General features: G+C 39.5%; 1 protein-coding gene across 3 annotated transcripts in view; it reads right to left on the bottom strand.

Moving 5' to 3' along the window:
• Window positions 1-210: 210 nt before the first annotated feature.
• ZBTB11 (zinc finger and BTB domain containing 11) overlaps window positions 211-18,572 on the bottom strand; it is a 39,860-nt gene continuing 21,498 nt past the window's right edge. For all 3 annotated transcript variants that reach the window (XM_032630534.1, XM_032630535.1, XM_032630536.1), the window contains 8 exons: window positions 12,281-13,122; window positions 11,900-12,079; window positions 8,472-8,717; window positions 6,777-6,921; window positions 5,966-6,083; window positions 3,239-3,397; window positions 2,954-3,129; window positions 211-2,376 (listed from right to left, as the gene is read on the bottom strand). In XM_032630534.1, coding sequence (XP_032486425.1) covers window positions 1,859-2,376; window positions 2,954-3,129; window positions 3,239-3,397; window positions 5,966-6,083; window positions 6,777-6,921; window positions 8,472-8,717; window positions 11,900-12,079; window positions 12,281-13,122 — 2,384 coding nt within the window. In that variant the 3' untranslated portion in view covers window positions 211-1,858. The remainder of the gene's footprint in view (window positions 2,377-2,953; window positions 3,130-3,238; window positions 3,398-5,965; window positions 6,084-6,776; window positions 6,922-8,471; window positions 8,718-11,899; window positions 12,080-12,280; window positions 13,123-18,572) is intronic.

The raw sequence follows: 18,572 nt of genomic DNA, 5'->3' as shown, positions 1-18,572 counted from the left end.
TCCCACATGCCACAGAGCAGCTGGGCCCGTGAGCCATGGCCGCTGAGCCTGCGCGTCCGGAGCCTGTGCTCCACAACGGGAGAGGCCACAACAGTGAGAGGCCCACTTACCGCAAAACAAGCAAACAAACAAACGGATTAACTCAATAACATATCAAATAACAGCAACTGATTTATGAGCTGAAAATAGTGACAAGCTCAACTCCAAAGCTTATGCCTTAAACAAGATTCAACATCTTTTATTTACATATTTATGACATACATTAATGGGTCTTATACAATTAACTAGATCTAATAACAATGGTGACAAAGGAACATAAAGACACAATTCCAAATTTTTGTCAGGTTGAAATACATTTTCACTAACTGAAAGATAATGGTAAACAAGCAGCCATTATAAAGTTACAGACTGTATGTTAATCCACTTAAAATTGAAAGTCAGCCACACAGCTATCAAAACAATGGGAAATTTGCAAAAGCAAATATTACATATACAGGTACAATGCATGCATGGCATCACATTTATTCTTCATCTTTTAAGCCACTTTTAAAGTAAACTGGAGTACGCATCTTAATAATATATGTACATCAAGGCACATTCTTTTCTTGTGCTTTAGGAATGACTTACATGTGATCTGCTTGTATCTTAATTTTACAACTTATATTAGCTTCTAATACTTAGAAGTTTAATTTTAACAATTACAGCTTGAGTGGTAGTTTCCCAGGAGAGAAATGTGGCATCTCCCCGTGGCTATTTTGAAAAACGAGAAAACTGGATAGCTTAAAGAGGTGGGAATTTAAAAATCAAACACACAAGTTAATTTAACTTTCAGGCAACTTTTAAAAAGAATTTAATTTTAACAATTTGGTGGGCCATAATCAATTTCTTTAAGTAGTATACTGTAATGAGGGCTGAAGAATTTTCAATATTCTGAAATTACTTAACAATTACATGGTATCCACAGGACCGCTGTAGATGTCTATATCGCTATCCTACTTCTAAACTGCAGTTCAACAAAATTGAACAATTAAACATGATACAAAAGCTGCAAACATACCAAACCTAGTTTTAACTTTTTTCCCATTTATCATCTTATGTAATCAAGGAGAAATTTCCCATCAACAGTTTAATAACAATGTTCTTTGCTCATGGTCAATTTACTTGCCTTGAAGGATAGTAGAGTAAGGCTTTAATAGGCATTTCATGCATTTTAATGGCATTTAAAAAAATCAGCTATTCATTTAGGGGTTCCCCATATAGATTAAGTACACTGTGCAAACTTGATTACAACATGTAACTCATTAAGTGCTTTAAAATAAAGAATCCCTGACTTTATAAGGGGTTAAAATAAATAGTAAGTCAAGAATCACAGATCTGAAGCATTTTAAAAAATGTAATATACTTAAGCATCGCACTAAAACGTTTTATATTAGAATTTTTAAACCATAAACAAGGCAAATGAAATCACAGAACCTCTATATTTTGAGAATAAAAGAGAAGAAAAGCCAACTAGTACAGCCTTTTAAACTCAAAGTATATAATAATGTCAAAATGCAAATGAAACTGTACGGTTTTTAATTTATTTAGTACAGTTCTTTATAAACATTAATTCATAAAAAGTATACCATGATAATCCACTGCCATCAAACAGATTTGTTTTCAATTTCTTTACAGTAAATGGACTTTTCTACAGAACCCATTAGCCAGACAAACCGTTTAGAAATGTTAAAACACCACCAAAACAGCCCAGAGCCTTGACGTACAAACTCTAGGCAGACAGCCACATAGTACTGTAAACAAATGTTCTGTGAGTTCAGTTTATGTGAGATGTCCCTTCTGTTCATCTCCATTACTACATTCACTCTGTTTCTGAAATATGGGCCACCTCTACTTCAACAGTTTGAATAGCTTCTGCAACTTCAGACAGCTTCTGTCCTTGCTGTTGTGCTAACACATAGTTAACCACTTGCATAATACTTTGGTCAGAAAGTGTAGATACTGACGGACATTCTTCAGTAGCTGCAACAGCTTCGAGAGCTTCCATAGTTTCTCCTGTCACTACCACGGTTTCAAGTTCTTGAGGACCGCTGTTTTCTTGTTCCTGCATATCTGCTGTTAAGATGCTAACAGCATGCTCCACTTGAGTTCCTTGGTTATGAAACTGAAGGGTATCTTTTTCCAGCATAATTTTGCAAGGCACATAATCTCTGTGGAATTTAGTCATATGTTTACGGAGTGTTCGAGCATCTATGTAGGCTTCACTACATACCGGACAGACATAGGGCCGTTCACCTGTATGTGTTCTGACGTGGCGTTTTAGAGATCGGGCATCAGCCCAAGCTACTCCACATGTTAAGCACTCAAATGGCTTAACTCCTGTTAAAAAAAAAAGAAGAGAGGTGTATGTGTGGTGACGTCCAAGTACCAAAATATATTACAGCTGCCTGATAAATAATGCTTTTTCTTTTAAGTACAGTAGCCCATAAATGTTTCTATCTTGACTATGGCGGTCTTTTATTTAGAACCAAATGGTTTCTCTTAGGATAAAGCAGATTCTGGATATAATCTCTCTGAAGATGTTCCTATTGATAGAAGTTGCTGAGAGACAATCCTGAGGTTCTGTGAATAGCCTCTTTTAGCCTTCACAGCAATCCTATAATCCTAGGATAAAAACCCAGAAACTTCAAGTAGTCCGTTCCAGCATAAAAATATTGATATACAATATTAAGCTCACTAAAACAGGAATCTATTTATCTCCACAACAATTAGGTAGTCAGGTTCAGGATCACCTCTATCACTTGAATAAATCTTCCACAACATGGGATTAATCTCTTATTAAGGAAAGCGAGATAATAGGCAAGAGGAATGGTAAAAGGAGAATCACTACTGGACTGGCTTTTATTCTACTGAAAGTTTATATATATATATATAAAACTATATGAAGTATAGTTACCTCCATGGTTGTTCATGTGTCTCCTATACTCTCTCAGCTGAGTGAATTTTCTTCCACATTGTTCACACACCCGTTCCAGGTTTTGCTTTGCTCTTCCTTTTTTTCCATGGGTAGCTTTCTTTACATGCCTTCTGAACAATGCCTTTTCATAAAATTCTTTGCCACATATATTACACCTAAAATAAAGGAAAACCCCAAATTATTTTTTCCAAAGCACCAGAATCCATAATAATTAATCCAAGTACATTTATATCTCAAGTTTAGATCCTCCTCAGATTTACCCACCTGTAAGGCTCAGTGACAGAGTGAGACTTCACATGGGAATACCAATCTTTCTTCCAACTATAGCACTTATCACAAAATTGGCACTGGAATGGCTTCACACCAAGATGTTTGTTCATGTGCTGGCGAAGATCTCTAGCTTCAAAGAAACTTTTCTCACATCTGCAATAACAAAGTTCATTCACCCAACTGGATCATCTTATTCTTTTAAAAGAAGTTTCCAAGAACTCAGTATATTCTCGGGTTTCTAAAACTCCACAAGATGATCCCAATTTAAAACAAAAACAATTCTTGCTATTCCAATCTTGCATCAAGGCTACAGGATCTTAAGTTCTTTTAGCTGCAGAGTACTAGGAACATTTTAGAAAGAATCCTGCACAGCTCCCAAGGGTTATCATAGGTGTTATTATTTTCTGTCTCCTCCTCAACCCCATCTGGTCTCCCCTTTTTACATCCCTTTTCACCCTCTCCCAGTCTCTGTCCATCTATTGGAAGTAGGCTGAACTCTCGACCATAAGGATGGAGCAACTGACCTAGGCCTAGGTCAATCAGAGCACAGCATTCCCTTAGCTATAGTGATCGATTCACAGAAAACCAAATGCCTTAACCAGATCCAATGGTAGCGAACCTCAGGGCTTTTATAGGAACTACGAGAAAAGCAGCTTGACAATCTGGGAGTTGAGAGGATGTAAGGCTGAAATCGTTGCCACTGCCTCGTCCATACGGAGTCTCAGAGGCATCAAGTGCTAATGAATCTGAAACCAGTTTACATTAAACCATTCAGACTCCTAGATTCGACTTTCATTCAAGTCAGTTTATTTTATTTTTAAATTTTTAAAAATAAATTTATTTGTTTTTATTATTGCCTGTGTGGGTCTTTGCTGCTGTGCGCGGGCTTTCTCTTTGTTGAGGTGGGACTACTACTTTTTTGTGGTGCGCAGGCTTCTCATTGTGGTGGCTTTTTTTGTTGTGGAGCATGGGCTCTAGGCACACGGGCTTCAGTAGTTGTGGCACGTGGGCTGAGTAGTTGTGGCACACAGGCTTAGTTGCTCCGCGGCATGTGGGATCTTCCCGGACCAGGGCTCAAACCCATGTCCCCCGCATTGGCAGGTGGGTTCTCAACCACTAAGCCAGGGAAGCCCTCAAGTCAGTTTAAACTGGGTTTTTTTATACTTGCAACTAAAAATGTATGAATAATAAACTATCTTTGTTTTAAAATAAGACTGATTATAGAGTGACATCAGCATATAGGGCAGAGTAGGTAACTCCAAAAGCCCATCCCTACATGAAAGCAGTAAACAAATGGGCAAAAACTGTCAGAATCAATTTTATTGGACCTCTGGAAACTAATTAAAAGTTTACAGTGACCAGGTAAATATTTAATCAAGAAAGCAGTTGCTGAATCTTGGTAAGAGAGCTCTGTGGCATTTCAACTCACCCTGGCCCCATCTCCGGGCTCCTCAGCTCAGCAGACAGACTGCACTCCTGCTACGGGTCCCTAGTACCAGAGGAACTCATTCTCACAGAGCTGTAGTTGTTCTGAGCTATCTGATGACTCCTTGAGGTTACCCCTCCAAGGGTCTGCTTGTATTTACCCTAACTCTTCCAGGGCTGAGGACTCGGGGAGGGGTGGGGAGTAGAGAGGAGCAGATGGCTGGAAACACTTAGAGGCAAATGTATTAGCCACAGCTGCTGGGGCAAGGAACAGCAGTTCGGTGCAAACAATATCCAAACCAAAAGCCTGTGAGGAAAAGGCTGGAGACCGAGATGTTTTGGGGAATGAGAGCTTTGAAAAACTCTCGCATATTCCCAGGAATCTAGAAGTCCAAATATCTGCCCAGTGCTGGGCACATGCTCAGAAAAGACCTGAAAAGGCTCTATACTCTCACCAATGGCTGACTCTGCACAAACAGAAAGAGAAGACCGAGGCAGAACTGTAAACTGCCTGGCCTGAGTATTGAAGGCATTCTGGAATTAGTGGTGATGCTCACACAACACCGTGAATGTACTGAGAGCCACTAAACTGAACACTTTAAAATGATGAATGTTATGTTCTATGACGTTTTACTTCAATTATAAAAAAGATTTCAGCAGGCTTTGGAAAATGAAAAGAGGGAAAAAGGAACCTGAAGAAGGGAGAAATGAGCAGAGGGCCCAGTACTTCCGAGGAACTGCCTAGGAAGAATCTCTGGCTGGCACCAAGGGACCCTTCTTTCCTACAGTCCCTACTGTAGGAAAGAACTGGTTGCACATTTGAACAACTTCTTTAAATCATTTAAAATGAGTGATTTGTATGGTATGAAATTTGTGTCTAAATAAAACTGTTACATAAATAGGAACATCTAGAAAAAACAAACTGATAAAATCAAGAGTAAACAAATAACGGTTTAATATTATCTTCAAGTATTCTCCTTTTTCAGTTTTACTGAGGTGTAACTGACAAATAAAATTGTAAGATATTTAAAGTGTATAATGTGATGACTCAGTACAGGTATACACTGTGAAAGGAATCCTCCCACTTGTTAACACACCCATCACCTCAGATATATATACGTGTGTGTATAATTACATATGAATATTCAAGTTCCTACTCTCTTAGCAAAATTCAATCATATTATACAGTGTTATCAACTACAGTCACCTCAAATATTTTCTTTTGAAACAACTTTCAAATAAACTGAGTAAGAACACAAGGAAATTAATTGAATGGTTCACATATTAAATACTTACTGAGTACAATGATAGCCTCGAACTTCAGGCTTTGGTTGGTGTTTCTTTAGGTGCTTGCTGAGCCCAGAGCCCCTGTGAAAAGACTTTCCACAAACTGAGCAAAGGTACTTGGACTCTCCTATAAAAAATAAAAACCATGTCACAAATCCAGCAATCAGGTGCTCTTCCAACAGAATGCTTTACGTTGTATTTCAGAAGTTATTTTACCAAGTGGGCACGGAAGCTGTAACATTTGGCATCCACCTTCTAAGAATAACAAACTATGTCAAAATCCCTATTTTCTCTCAACCAGAGTACTAGAGAGGCTACTACTACTACCCACAGAATGTGATAGGCTTGCATGATCATCTGGATTATAACAGTGTAGAGTTGTATACAAGTTCTAGAGCAGATTATCTACCCTTCATCAGCCATTTTCCACACAACTGCTTTAAACACCTGAAAATAAGTATACGTGGACTAAAAGTTCTAATAAAATTATAAGCCACATACCATGCTGACAGTTACATCTGTCTACTGCTTAACTTTTTAAAAGCAAGACCATTTCTTTAGGTGCCTGGATTTAATACTCAGTACACATTTTTCTGCACTGACTGAAACAAAATTTTTACACAAATAAGATAGCTCTAAAACTAGATTATAAGAACAACTTTTAAACTTTACTCTAAAAAGAAAACACAAAAAAACAAAAAAAACCTTTACTCTCATTAATAAAAAACTGCACACATACAGTCATCTTACAGCATAATCAATACACTAGTAAATTAATAGTATATAACATGTAACTATGTCAATATAAGTTTCTCATTACCTGTGTGAATACTCATATGTTCCTGAAGACTCCGTTTGGTAACAAATGACTTAACGCACAGTTCACACTGGAACTGCTTTTGTGATTGATGGAGACTCTGGTGTAATTTTAGACCGTGCTTGTAGATGAAAGTCTTTCCACAGACCTAAGAGAGCACAGGTGTTTAAACCAGTAAAACAGAAAAAGAGATAAGGGCTGTTTCTGAAGAATGAGGACACAGAATCTACTATGCTATTTTAAATTAAAAACTTAAATTATAAACAAAATGACAAAGTTAAAGTTGATACAAGGGCCAAGGATTTTAGCTGGTTGATCATCTTCTGATTCAGTAGTTAACCAATATTGCTATTTTTCTTACACCCATGAGATCACTAGAAGAACTCAAAACAGTACCCAAAAAAACCTCATACTGTCCTTTGTGAGACTGGTAAACAATATATCTTATATTAAAAGAGACATGGGAGCTTAATCAAGAACAATATACTCAACTCCTGCTATACCAACTAGAACAGTGCTTCTTAAACTCTCTATGATGAAGAACCAGTTTTTTTCTTTCCCCAATCTATTAGGGAGAGATTTTTGTTAAACACAATGAAAATGTCACAGTATCAAATTGCCATGACAGTTTCTACATGCCTACTCTCCATCTTTGCACTTATCTTTTATGGACCACACATTTTGAGTAGTGCTACACCAGAAGACCAGAGGCCCAATTAACACTTAGTTTTTAAATATATGAATAAAATGATGCTTAGGACTTGGCTTCAAAATAACTGAAGGGAGAGGGAAGTAAGGGAGTGAGAGACAGTACATATAAAATACAACTGACCATAGATAACCAACAAGGACCTACTGTATAGCACAGGGAACTACACTCGATATCCTGTAACCACCTATAATGGAAAAGAATCTAAAAAAGAATGAATGGATGAATGAATAAATAAATAACTGAATCACTTTGCTGAACACCTGAAACTAACACAACATTGTAAATCAACTATATTTCTATAAAAATTTTTTAAAAATCCCACAATTGACCATGTGTTGATAACTATTAAAGCTGGGTGAAGAGTACACGAGGGTTTATTCTACTCTCTTACGTTCTTTTTTCTTATAATACGAAGCTTAAGAAACGAAACAGAGAGAGAAAGACATTAAAAAATTCACTGGTTCCAAAACTGTTTATTAATAAAAATAGTGGGTCATCCTTATATGCAAGGCTATAGGTGCTACTAGAAATTTTTCACCGTTGCAAATAGACCAAAGCTGGCTTATCACAGGATTCTTTACCCAGGAATCACATTTTGGCATTTAGTCTTCAGCTCTAGAGAAGGACACATAGCTTAGGCAGAATTTCTACTAAGATGTGTTTAACTCACAGGTTCCTTCCCAAGCCAGGTTGGTCCTACTGAACGTTAAGGGATGACTGAGATGATGAATTGGTTATTCTCACCCAGTATCGCTCTGAATCCTAGCAAGTTTCCCGAACATCCTAAATAGATTAATTTCAAGTTACAACTTCAGCCAAATTAAAGAACAGAACTGGGAATCACGCTTGACCTAGGCAACAAACTGAAAAAGTTATGGACTTCCCGTGACATTTTACAAAAGTGATGTGACACCAGAATCAACCAGTCTTATCACCGGTTATGTTCCAATCTTCTTTAAATAACAAAATAAATATAATGGCTTTACCTGGCATGCATGTGGTTTTACCCCTGTGTGCTTTAACATATGTATTCGAAGAGAATATAATTTAGGTAATGTCCTTCCACATATCGAACATATAAATTCGCGTTTGGTTCTGCCCTTCTCAGATGATGATCCTGATGCCTCATTAGGTGCAGAACTGGAAGAGGATGAAGTAGGTGCATCTTTCCTGGTATGTCGAATAAGGTGTGCTCTCAAGGAGGCACTGTACTGAAACTGTTTCTTACACAACTAAAAGAAAAAGTAAACGAAATTCTGCCTGAATGTATTTCCATCACAGATGTTAAGTGAAACTTAACTTGTACTTCAACATTCCATATCTTTGTTACAATTATATCACTCAATAAACATATATACTATGTAAAAGACAATATGCTAGGTACCACACTATAGGAATGAAAGGGACAGACCCAGCCTCTATTCTGCAAAGATTTATAATCTAACCACAAAAACAGGATTTATATGTAAATAGGTGAAAGATCAATACTTAGGAAGAGGGAATAATCAGAGTATAAGGAAAGGCGTCATCACCGAGGCTGGGTCTTGAAGGAATGGTAAGACACAGACAAAGACAAGAATACTATTATTATATGAGTACTAACAGTTGTTAGATAGAGCAAAAATAGGGGCTGGAAAAAGTAGGAAGATAAAACTGTGATAGTCTTTGGGTTTTACCCTGTACTTGTTGAGTATTCCTGAAAGCTTCTGTTCTTTATTTTAAAATCAGAGTTATTTATAGTCATGATCTACAAAACTTTTTTTTAATAAGTAAAACTGGCCTCTTGGTTCACTACTCTACTTTTTTGACTCTTTCTTAATGATTATCTCTGTAATTCTGAGTAATATGAATAATAGGAAGTGACTCTCTCCTTTACCTCTCCACTCTCTACATGTACATGATCCTTCCCATTACCATACACTTTCTCAATACAGCTTTATGATTATTTTGATGAGATCAATTTCAGTGCTTACATTATCTGGTTGACATACATGTTATTACACCTGGACCATACAGACAGTATGAGTCTCTTTCCTTTCGTTTCCTTTTCTGTTTTATTTATCTTTGTATTTACTGCTAATTCATCATCAAACCTTCCTCTCAACTGTCTATTGGGAGGAGGTTTAAAACATCACCTTGTGGGAGATCGCTGTCAAAGCACTACGTTGGTGTTCCAGACTGGGGCGGTTGTTTCCCACGCTTGGACTCTACAGATTGGACCCCATGTTTCCCGTTTCCCATGTCTTGCTCATTTTAGAGGAATACCTCTGCCGACAGCTTCCTGAGAAAGGGAGTTTGGGAGGTAAAACTTTGCAGACCTTGCATGTCTGAAACTGTTCTTATTCTACCATCATAAATATAGTTTGAATACTGATTCCAAGTTAGAAATCATTTCCTTTTATAATATTAAAGATATTGTTGTGCCTTTGTCTTCTAACTTCCACTGTTGCTGCTGAAAGGCCTGAAGCTATTCTGACCCTTATCCTTTCTCTCTTGTAATTTATAAGATTTTCTTTGTACCTTGATTCTGAAATTTCATAATATATCTTGGTATAGATTTATTTTCACCCATGATTCTGGACATTCAACGCACCCTTTTAACAAGGAAACTTCTATTTTCAAGTTCTCAAATTTTTTTTCATTGCATTAATGATTTCTTTCTCTCCATGCTGTTTGGAATTATCTGGATATTAGAAGACAACCTAGACCAATCCTCTAAAATTTCTTTCACTCCCATTTTTACCTTGTCTTTTGCTTTATTTTCTGGGTGATTTAGTCAATTGTATTTCCTAACTTTTCTATTTTTATATGTGTTACTATGTATTTTATTCCTAAGAAAAACTCTTCTGTTCTCTTGATGTGTCCTTTTAAAAACACAGTACATGGTTATTGTTTTACTGATGTAATTGTTTTATTTATCCCTAATATAAATCATAGTCTGTGGTTTGGGTTGTGTGTGGGGGGTGTTTGAGTTTTAACTGCATAGTATTGGATTCCTCAAAGTTGTTTTTTTGCTTGAAATATTTGTGAGTCTGTATACCAGATGTCTATTCACATTTAAAAATAAGACATTTAAAAACCGATTGGAACTTGTGTGTAAGCAGAGAAGTAAACTGTTAACCACAGGCTTTAATGAGCAGTATCTTTAGATCTTTTGTTATCAGACTTCGGATTTCTCACCTTTAAGAAATCCTTCTATTTTAAGATTAAGGGTTTGGTTGTTAATATTCTGGAACTTGAGTAGGGAAAGAGAGCTTGAAAGGATTCAATATTCAGTATATATGCTTTTATGTTCCCTTGTTTGATACATAGTACATTCATCCTCATTATTCACAGTGTTCCCTAGAGCAGTGGTGGGTTTTATCTTTTTCAGAGAGTAGAAGATGGATCTTTGGTGAAGGCATGGTGGTAGTGATTTACTTACTTCTTAGAAAGACTTTCTAGGGACTTCCCTGGTGGCAAAGTGGTTAAGAGTCCGCCTGCCAATGCAGGGGACTCGGGTTCGAGCCCTGGTCCAGGAAGATCTCACATGCTGTGGAGCAACTAAGTCTGTGTGCCACAACTACTAAGCCTGTGCTCTAGAGCCTGCATGCCACAACTACTGAAGCCCGTGCGCCACAACTACTGAAGTCTGCGCACCTAGAGCCCATGCTCTGCAACAAGAGAAGCCACCGCAGTGAGAAGCCGGTGCACCACAATGAAGAGTAGCTCCCGCTAGCTGCAACCAGAGAAGGCCCATGTATAGCAATGTAGACCCAACGCAGCCAGAAAAAAAACCAAAACAGAATTTCTAACAACCAGACTCATCTCTACTTTCAAGGTAGCTAGTACCATTAATTTCTGAGCCTTTTGGTAGTTCTGCAATACAATTTGGATCAATTCTTAGCTTTCCACACTGAAAGCCTGGGAATGAGCCCTTTCAAATCTGCTGAATCAATGACTCCATCTAGGGACTTCCCTGGCAGTCCAGTGGCTAAGACCCTGTTCTTCCACTGCAGGGGGGTAGAGGTTCTATCCCTGGTTGGGGGACTAAGCTACCGCATGCCGCATGGGGCAGCCAACAAACAAACAAAAAACACTCCATCTATTTTTTTTTTTTTTTTTTTTTTTTTCACTCCATCTATTTATCAGAATCCAGAATTTAGTTGCTAAGGTCTCCTGTTCTTTTTGCCTTTCTATGAGCTTTTTAAAAAGATCGTTTTACTGTTGTCTTACTAGGGTATCAAGAAGAAGCAGAGGTAAATATTTTTTGGCAAGAACATGACATGTACAAACCAGAAGATAACTCTTACGGCAATATAAGGGAGACAGAGAGAAGAGAGAACACAAATGGCAGGATAATAATGAAGCAGTAAATTGGATTCTATTTATAATGAAGTTATAGCCATCTATAATTAGCTTTCCAGATACTTACTGGACACTTGTAATCTCTAGCTCTTTCATGTTTCAGTATGTGCTTTATAAGAGCATATCGTCTCTGAAAAACCATTCCACATTCCCCACATTTATGGGATGCTTCTTCTTCGGTATTCTCTTTAGCATCCCTTTTTGGTTGTTTCATCTTTTTTCCTCTTTGAACTAATTTCTGAGCCACCTAATTAAAGAACAGAAAACACAATCTAAATAAATTAACTATCTCAAATTCACATTATCTTAATATTGGTATTTAAAACATTAAATTGCTTTCCTGCATCCACTCCCCTTCCCCCCAAGATAATTATCACCATAAGTTTAACTGCAGAATGTTTTCAACTTAAAGCTAAAACTACAAAGGTAAACTCTTTTTTCATCATACCTGTTGAACTGCTGACTTGGAAATGGCTTTCCGTTTCTGCAGCTTCTTCTCCATTCCTTTGTGTAGTCGGATATATCCCCCTTCGTTAACAGAACGCTGCCGAAGCCTGCTTCTGTAAGTATCATCATCATCGGGACTATGGTCTGTCTGTGCTGTCGGTTCAACTAGATTTTCCGGATCTTTTAAAGACTGGCCACGGTTCTGCCTATGCTCTGAGATATCTTCAGCACAGATATCCTCTGTTGCTGTATCATTTCCCATATTACTGTTTTCTGGAGAGCTACTGATTACATTCTCTTTTGAAAGCTTAGGATGAGTATTAGAGACTGTGCCATCTTCTCTGCTGTTTAAAGTTTCCAGTTCTGTGTGGCTGTTTTTTGTTACTAAATCAACAGACTCCATTTCAGGATGGGAATCAGTTACACAGCCTACAGGTGACAGAGCAGCTTCGGTCTGTGAAGAAACCTGGGGCTCAGGCTGTTGTCCTAGCTCTCCATTCTGCTCTGGCAATTCTCCGTTCACCAGCAGTACAATTTCACAATCCCCAAGTTCAGTGGATAAAGTTGTTGTGGTTCCCTCGTTGTTAGCCACAGGAGGTGCTGTATCTCCATTTTGTTCTGGTAAGTCCTGTGTAGATGTAACTGTTTGTACCTCACCCTTCTTATATACTGTTAGCTGCTTCTCTTCCATTAGTTTATGTACACTTTCACAGATTTCTAAAACTTCTGACATGAAAAGATGACGAGCCAAGATGGCTACATCAGCCATGCTACAGAAGTCAAAACTTAGCACAGAAGTATAGGCAAATTCCAGTAAAGGAAGGAAGCTTGCCTTACAAAAGCCTATGCGAAACAAGAAAGATGAAAGACAAAAAAGTCAAATCACCACTAAAACACCTTGTAGAAACAATTACTGTATAATTATGACAATATAAAATAGAATATAAAGGCAAATATGACCAGTTATTCTGCAATTAAATATCCTGGATTTGTTTTGAGTTCTGGTTGCTTATTAAGCCTTGACTAACTAACTTCTATGAGCCGAGTCTCTCAATACCTAAAATAGAAAATAATATCACACTTACTGCCTCAAAGAGTTGTTGTAAGGCAGTCATTTTCAAAATGTACTCCTTAGAACCCCGGGGGTTCCTCAAATTCCCCTCAAGAATCATCTGCTGGAGAATGGAGGGTAAAAAAAGAGAGGGAGGCAGGTGAGTAGGCAGGGTTCAACCAACCTGTCCCCTAAACTCACTGCAGTTAAGTATAGCTGTATATTTTAATAATAGAAGTCCATATAAAAATTTGACTGTAAACAGAGGGTTCTACTATTAAAAACTTTAAAACAAGGTCTACAGCAGAGGGTCAGCAAAATTTTTCTGTATAGAATTAGATAATAAAGATTGCAGGCCATAAAGTGTCTGTTGCAACTATTTAATTCTGCCATTGTAGCTGGAAAGAGAAGCCATATATTATAATATGTATACAAATGGGCATGGCTATGGTACAATACAACTTTATTCAGAAAAAGGGAGGGAAAGGAGGACTGGCGGCCTTTGGGTTATAGTTTGCTTATCTTTGTTCTAAGGAATAAGACAATTACTATACACATGAGGTATTAGGTTCTCATTTTATGTGAGAAAATAAGATCAGTTTATTTCTAAGTTTTCAGTACTTCACTTTCAAAACCCATTTTTAAAATTCACATGATTCAAATATCAGAAGATTACACAGTGAAAAGTCCATCTCCATAACCAGAATGATTAAGAATTTGTACAGATTTTTAGGGTCTTTATACAGTCAAACAAATACTCTTACGCCTCCTTCTTATAGTAGGTGTTATAGTACACATACTTTTCTGTGCCTTGCTTTTCTCATATAATAATTTATCTTAAGAGATCTTTTATTAAAATACAGGGAGCCAAAGCAACCTTTTAAAAACTCATGTTTGGGAACTCCCTGCTGGCTCAGTGGTTAGGACTCTGCGCTTCTGCTGCAGGGGCAACGGGTTCAATCCCTGGTGAGGGAACTAAGACCCCGCAAGACATGCAGCATGGCCAGAAAACCCCCAAAACCAAAAAACTCATGTTTGCTGTGTTTTTCAGTTTTGACTCAAGATACATAAAATGTGGTCCTTTTATATAGGCAAATAGTGGATAAACAAGTAACAAGCATACAGGGAAACCTTAAACTGTGAGATCTATTAGGATTCAGGTTGAAAGCTGGGGAGACTACACATCAACATGACCATCATAGCTAATTCAGCCATTCCTAGGAAAGCTGATAATCAAGCAGGCTAAAGTCATATTAATACTGCTACAAATTATGAAACCGGGTTAAATAAGGTTGAGGTAAGAAAGAATATTTCTTAAAAAAAAAGCAACAGATATCAACAAAATAATGTATTTTGGTCTTTTACCTAGTACCTTTTTAATTTCTAAGTTGAAGTCATAAGAAAAATTTTCCATGAAAGAAATAACTCTGCTCCAAGTAACTTTAAATATCAAAAACCATTTTTTCCCAAAGATACAAGTCAAATGTTTACTGTAAAATGCTATAAAACACAAAAGAAAATAAGATAAAAAAACCACTCATAGGGGCTTCCCTGGTGGCGCAGTGGTTGAGAGTCCGCCTGCTGATGCAAGGGACACGGGTTCGTGCCCCAGTCCGGGAGGATCCCACGTGCCGCGGAGCGGCTGGGCCCGTGAGCCATGGCCACTGAGCCTGTGCGTCCGGAGCCTGTGCTCTGCAACGGGAGGGGCCACACAGCAGTGAGAGGCCCGTGTACCGAAAAAAAAAAAAAAAAAAACACTCATAATCCTATTGCCACAAGATAATTTTGATATTTTGTTTTTACTCCTAGCCTTTTTATGTACACATACACACACTCTGGAAAACATTTTAATCAAAATAAAAGGGGCGGGACTTTCCTGGTGGCACAGTGGTTAAGAATCCGCCTGCCAATGCAGGGAACACAGGTTTGATCCCTGGTCCAGGAAGATCCCACACGCCGCGGAGCAACTAAGCCCATGCGCCACAACTACTGAGCCTACACCCGAGAAGCTGTGAGCCACAACTATTTGAGCCTGCGCGCCACAACTACTGAAGCCCGCGTGCCTAGAGCTTGTGCTCCACAACAAGAGAAGCCACTGCAATGAGAAGCCCGTGCACCGCAATGAAGGGTAGCCCCAACTCGCCACAACTCAAGAAAGCCCATACGTAGCAAAGACGACTCAATGCAGCCAAAAATAAATAAATTTATTAAAAAAAAAAAAAGACATGACACCCTAAAATTCCTAGAAAAGAACATAGGCCAAACATACTCTGACATAAATTGTACCAATGTTTTCGCAGGTCAGTTGCCCAAGGCAATAGACATAAAAGCAAAAATAAACAAATGGGACTTAAATTTACAAGCTTTTGCATAGCAAAGCAAACCATAAACAAAATGAAAAGACAATCTATGGAATGGGAGAAAATATTTGCAAGAGATGTGACTGACAAGTGCTTAATCTCCAAAATATACAAACAGCTCATACAATTCAACAAAAACAAACAACCCAATCAAAAAATGGGCAGAAGAACTAAATAGACATTTCTGCAAAGAAAACACAAAGATGGCCAATAGGTTTATGAAAAAATGCTCAAGGGACTTCCCTGGTGGTCCAGGAGCTGGAACTCCACACTCCCAATGCAGAGGGCCTGGGTTTGACTCCTGGTTGGTCAACTAGATTCCACATGCTGCAACTAACAGTTTGCATGGCACGACTAAAAATCCTGCATGCTGCAACTAAGACCTGGCACAGCCAAATAAATAAATATTAAACAAACAAAAAAAAAGGATGCTCATCATTGCTAATTATTAGAGAAGTGAAAATTAAAACTACATTGAGGTACCACCTCACACTGGTCAAAATGGCCATCATTAAAAGTTTACAAATGGGTGCTCGGAGGGGAAAGATGGCGGAAGAGTAAGACGCAGAGATCACCTTCCTACCCACAGATACATCAGAAATACATCTACACGTGGAACTCCTAAAAAACACCTACTGAACGCTGGCAGAAGACCTCAGACCTCCCAAAAGGCACGAAACTCCCCACGTACCTGGGTAGGGCAAAAGAAAAAAGAATAAACAGAGACAAAAGAATGGGGACGGGACCTGCACCAGTGGGAGGGAGCTGTGGAGGAGGAAAGGTTTCCACACACTAGAAGCTCCTTCACTGGCGGAGACTGTAGGGGGTGGAGCGGGGGGAGCTTTGGAGCCACTGAGGAGAGTGCAGCCACAGGGGTGCAAAAGGCAAAGCAGAGAGATTTCCACATAGAGGATCGTTGCTGACCAGCACTCACCAGCCCAGAGAGGCTTGTCAGCTCACCTGGGAGCTGAGGATCTGGCTTCAGTCGGAGCGGAGCGCAGGGAGAAGACGGGCAGCGTGAACACTGCCTGAAGGGGTTAGTGCACCACGGCTAGCCGGGAGGGAGTCCGGGAAAAAGTTTGGACCTGCCGAAGAGGCAAGAGACTTTTTCTTCCCTCTTTGTTTCCTGGTGCGCGAGGAGAGGGGTTTAAGAGCGCTGCTTAAAGGAACTCCAGAGACGGGCGCGAGCCGTGGCTAAAAGCGCGGACCCCAGAGATGGGCATGAGACACTAAGGCTGCTGCTGCCGCCACCAAGAAGCCTGTGTGCGAGCACAGGTCACTCTCCACACCTCCCTTCCGGGGAGGCTGTGCAGCCTGCCACTGCCAGGTTCCCGGGATCCAGGGACAACTTCCCCAGGAGAACACACAGCGAGCCTCAGGCTGGTGCAACGTCACGACGGCCTCTGCGGCCCCAGGCTCACCCCGCACTCCGTACCCCTCCCTCCCACTGGCCTGAGTGAGCCAGAGCCCCCGAAGCAGCGGCTCCTTTAACCCCGTCCTGTCTGAGCGAAGAGCAGTCGCCCTCCGGTGACCTACACACAGAGGTGGGGCCAAATCCAAAGCTGAGCCCCTGGGAGCTGTGAGAACAAAGAAGAGAAAGGGAAATCTCTCCCAACAGCCTCAGGAGCAGCGGATTAAAGCTCCACAATCAACTTGATGTACCCTGCATCCGTGAAATACCTGAATAGCCAACGAATCATCCAAAATTGAGGAGGTGGACTTTGAGAGCAAGATATATTATTTTTTCCCCTTTTCCTCTTCTTGTGAGTGTGTATGTGTATGCTTCTGTGTGAGATTTTGTCTGTATAGCTTTACTTTCACCATTTGTCCTAGGGTCCTATCGACCAGTTTTTTCTTTGTTTTTCTACTTAAAATATTTTTTTAAAATAATTTTTTATTTTAATAACTTTATTTTATTTTACCTTACTTTATTTTCTTTTATCCTTCCTTCCTTCCTTCCTCTCTTTCTCTTTCTTTCTTTCTACTTTTTCTCCCTTTTATTCTGAGCCATGTGGATGAAAGGCTCTTGGTGCTGCAGCCAGGAGTCAGTGCTGTGCCTCTGAGGTGGGAGAGCCAACTTCAGGACACTGGTCCACAAGGGACCTCCCAGCTCCATGTAATATCAAACGGCAAAGATCTCCCAGAGATCTTCATCTCAACACCAATACCCAGCTTCACTCAACGACCAGCAAACTACAGTGCTGGACACCCTATGCCAAACAACTAGCAAGACAGGAACACAACCACACCCATTAGTAGAGAGGCTGCCTAAAATCATAGTAAGTCCACAGACACCCCAAAACACACCACAAGTCGTGGACCTGCCCACCAGAGAGACAAGATCCAGCCTCATCCACCAAAACACAGGCACTAGGCACCTCCACCAGGAAGCCTACACAACCAACTGAACCAACCTTAGCCACTGTGGACAGACATCAAAAACAACGGGAACTACGAAACTGCAGCCTGCAAAAAGGAGACCGCACAGTAAGATAAGAAAATGAGAAGACAGAAAAACACACAGTAGATGAAGGAGCAAGATAAAAACGCACCAGACCTAACAAATGAAGACAAAATAGGCAGTCTACCTGAAAAAGAATTCAGAATAATGATAGTAAAGATGATCCAAAATCTTGGAAATACAATAGAGAAAATACAAGAAACATTTAACAAGGACCTAGAAGAACTAAAGATGAAACAAGCAACGATGAACAACACAATAAATGAAATTAAAAACACTCTAGAAGGGCGCTTCCCTGGTGGCGCAGTGGTTGAGAGTCCACCTACCGATGCGGGGGACACAGGTTCGTGCCCCGGTCCGGGAAGATCCCACATGCCGCAGAGCGGCTGGGTCCGTGAGCCACGGCTGCTGACCCTGCGCA

This window comes from Phocoena sinus, chromosome 4 (genome assembly GCF_008692025.1).
Source record: "Phocoena sinus isolate mPhoSin1 chromosome 4, mPhoSin1.pri, whole genome shotgun sequence".
NCBI lineage: Eukaryota > Metazoa > Chordata > Mammalia > Artiodactyla > Phocoenidae > Phocoena > Phocoena sinus.
Note: the sequence above shows the minus strand (reverse complement) of the source record. Positions and strands in the feature narration are given on the sequence as shown.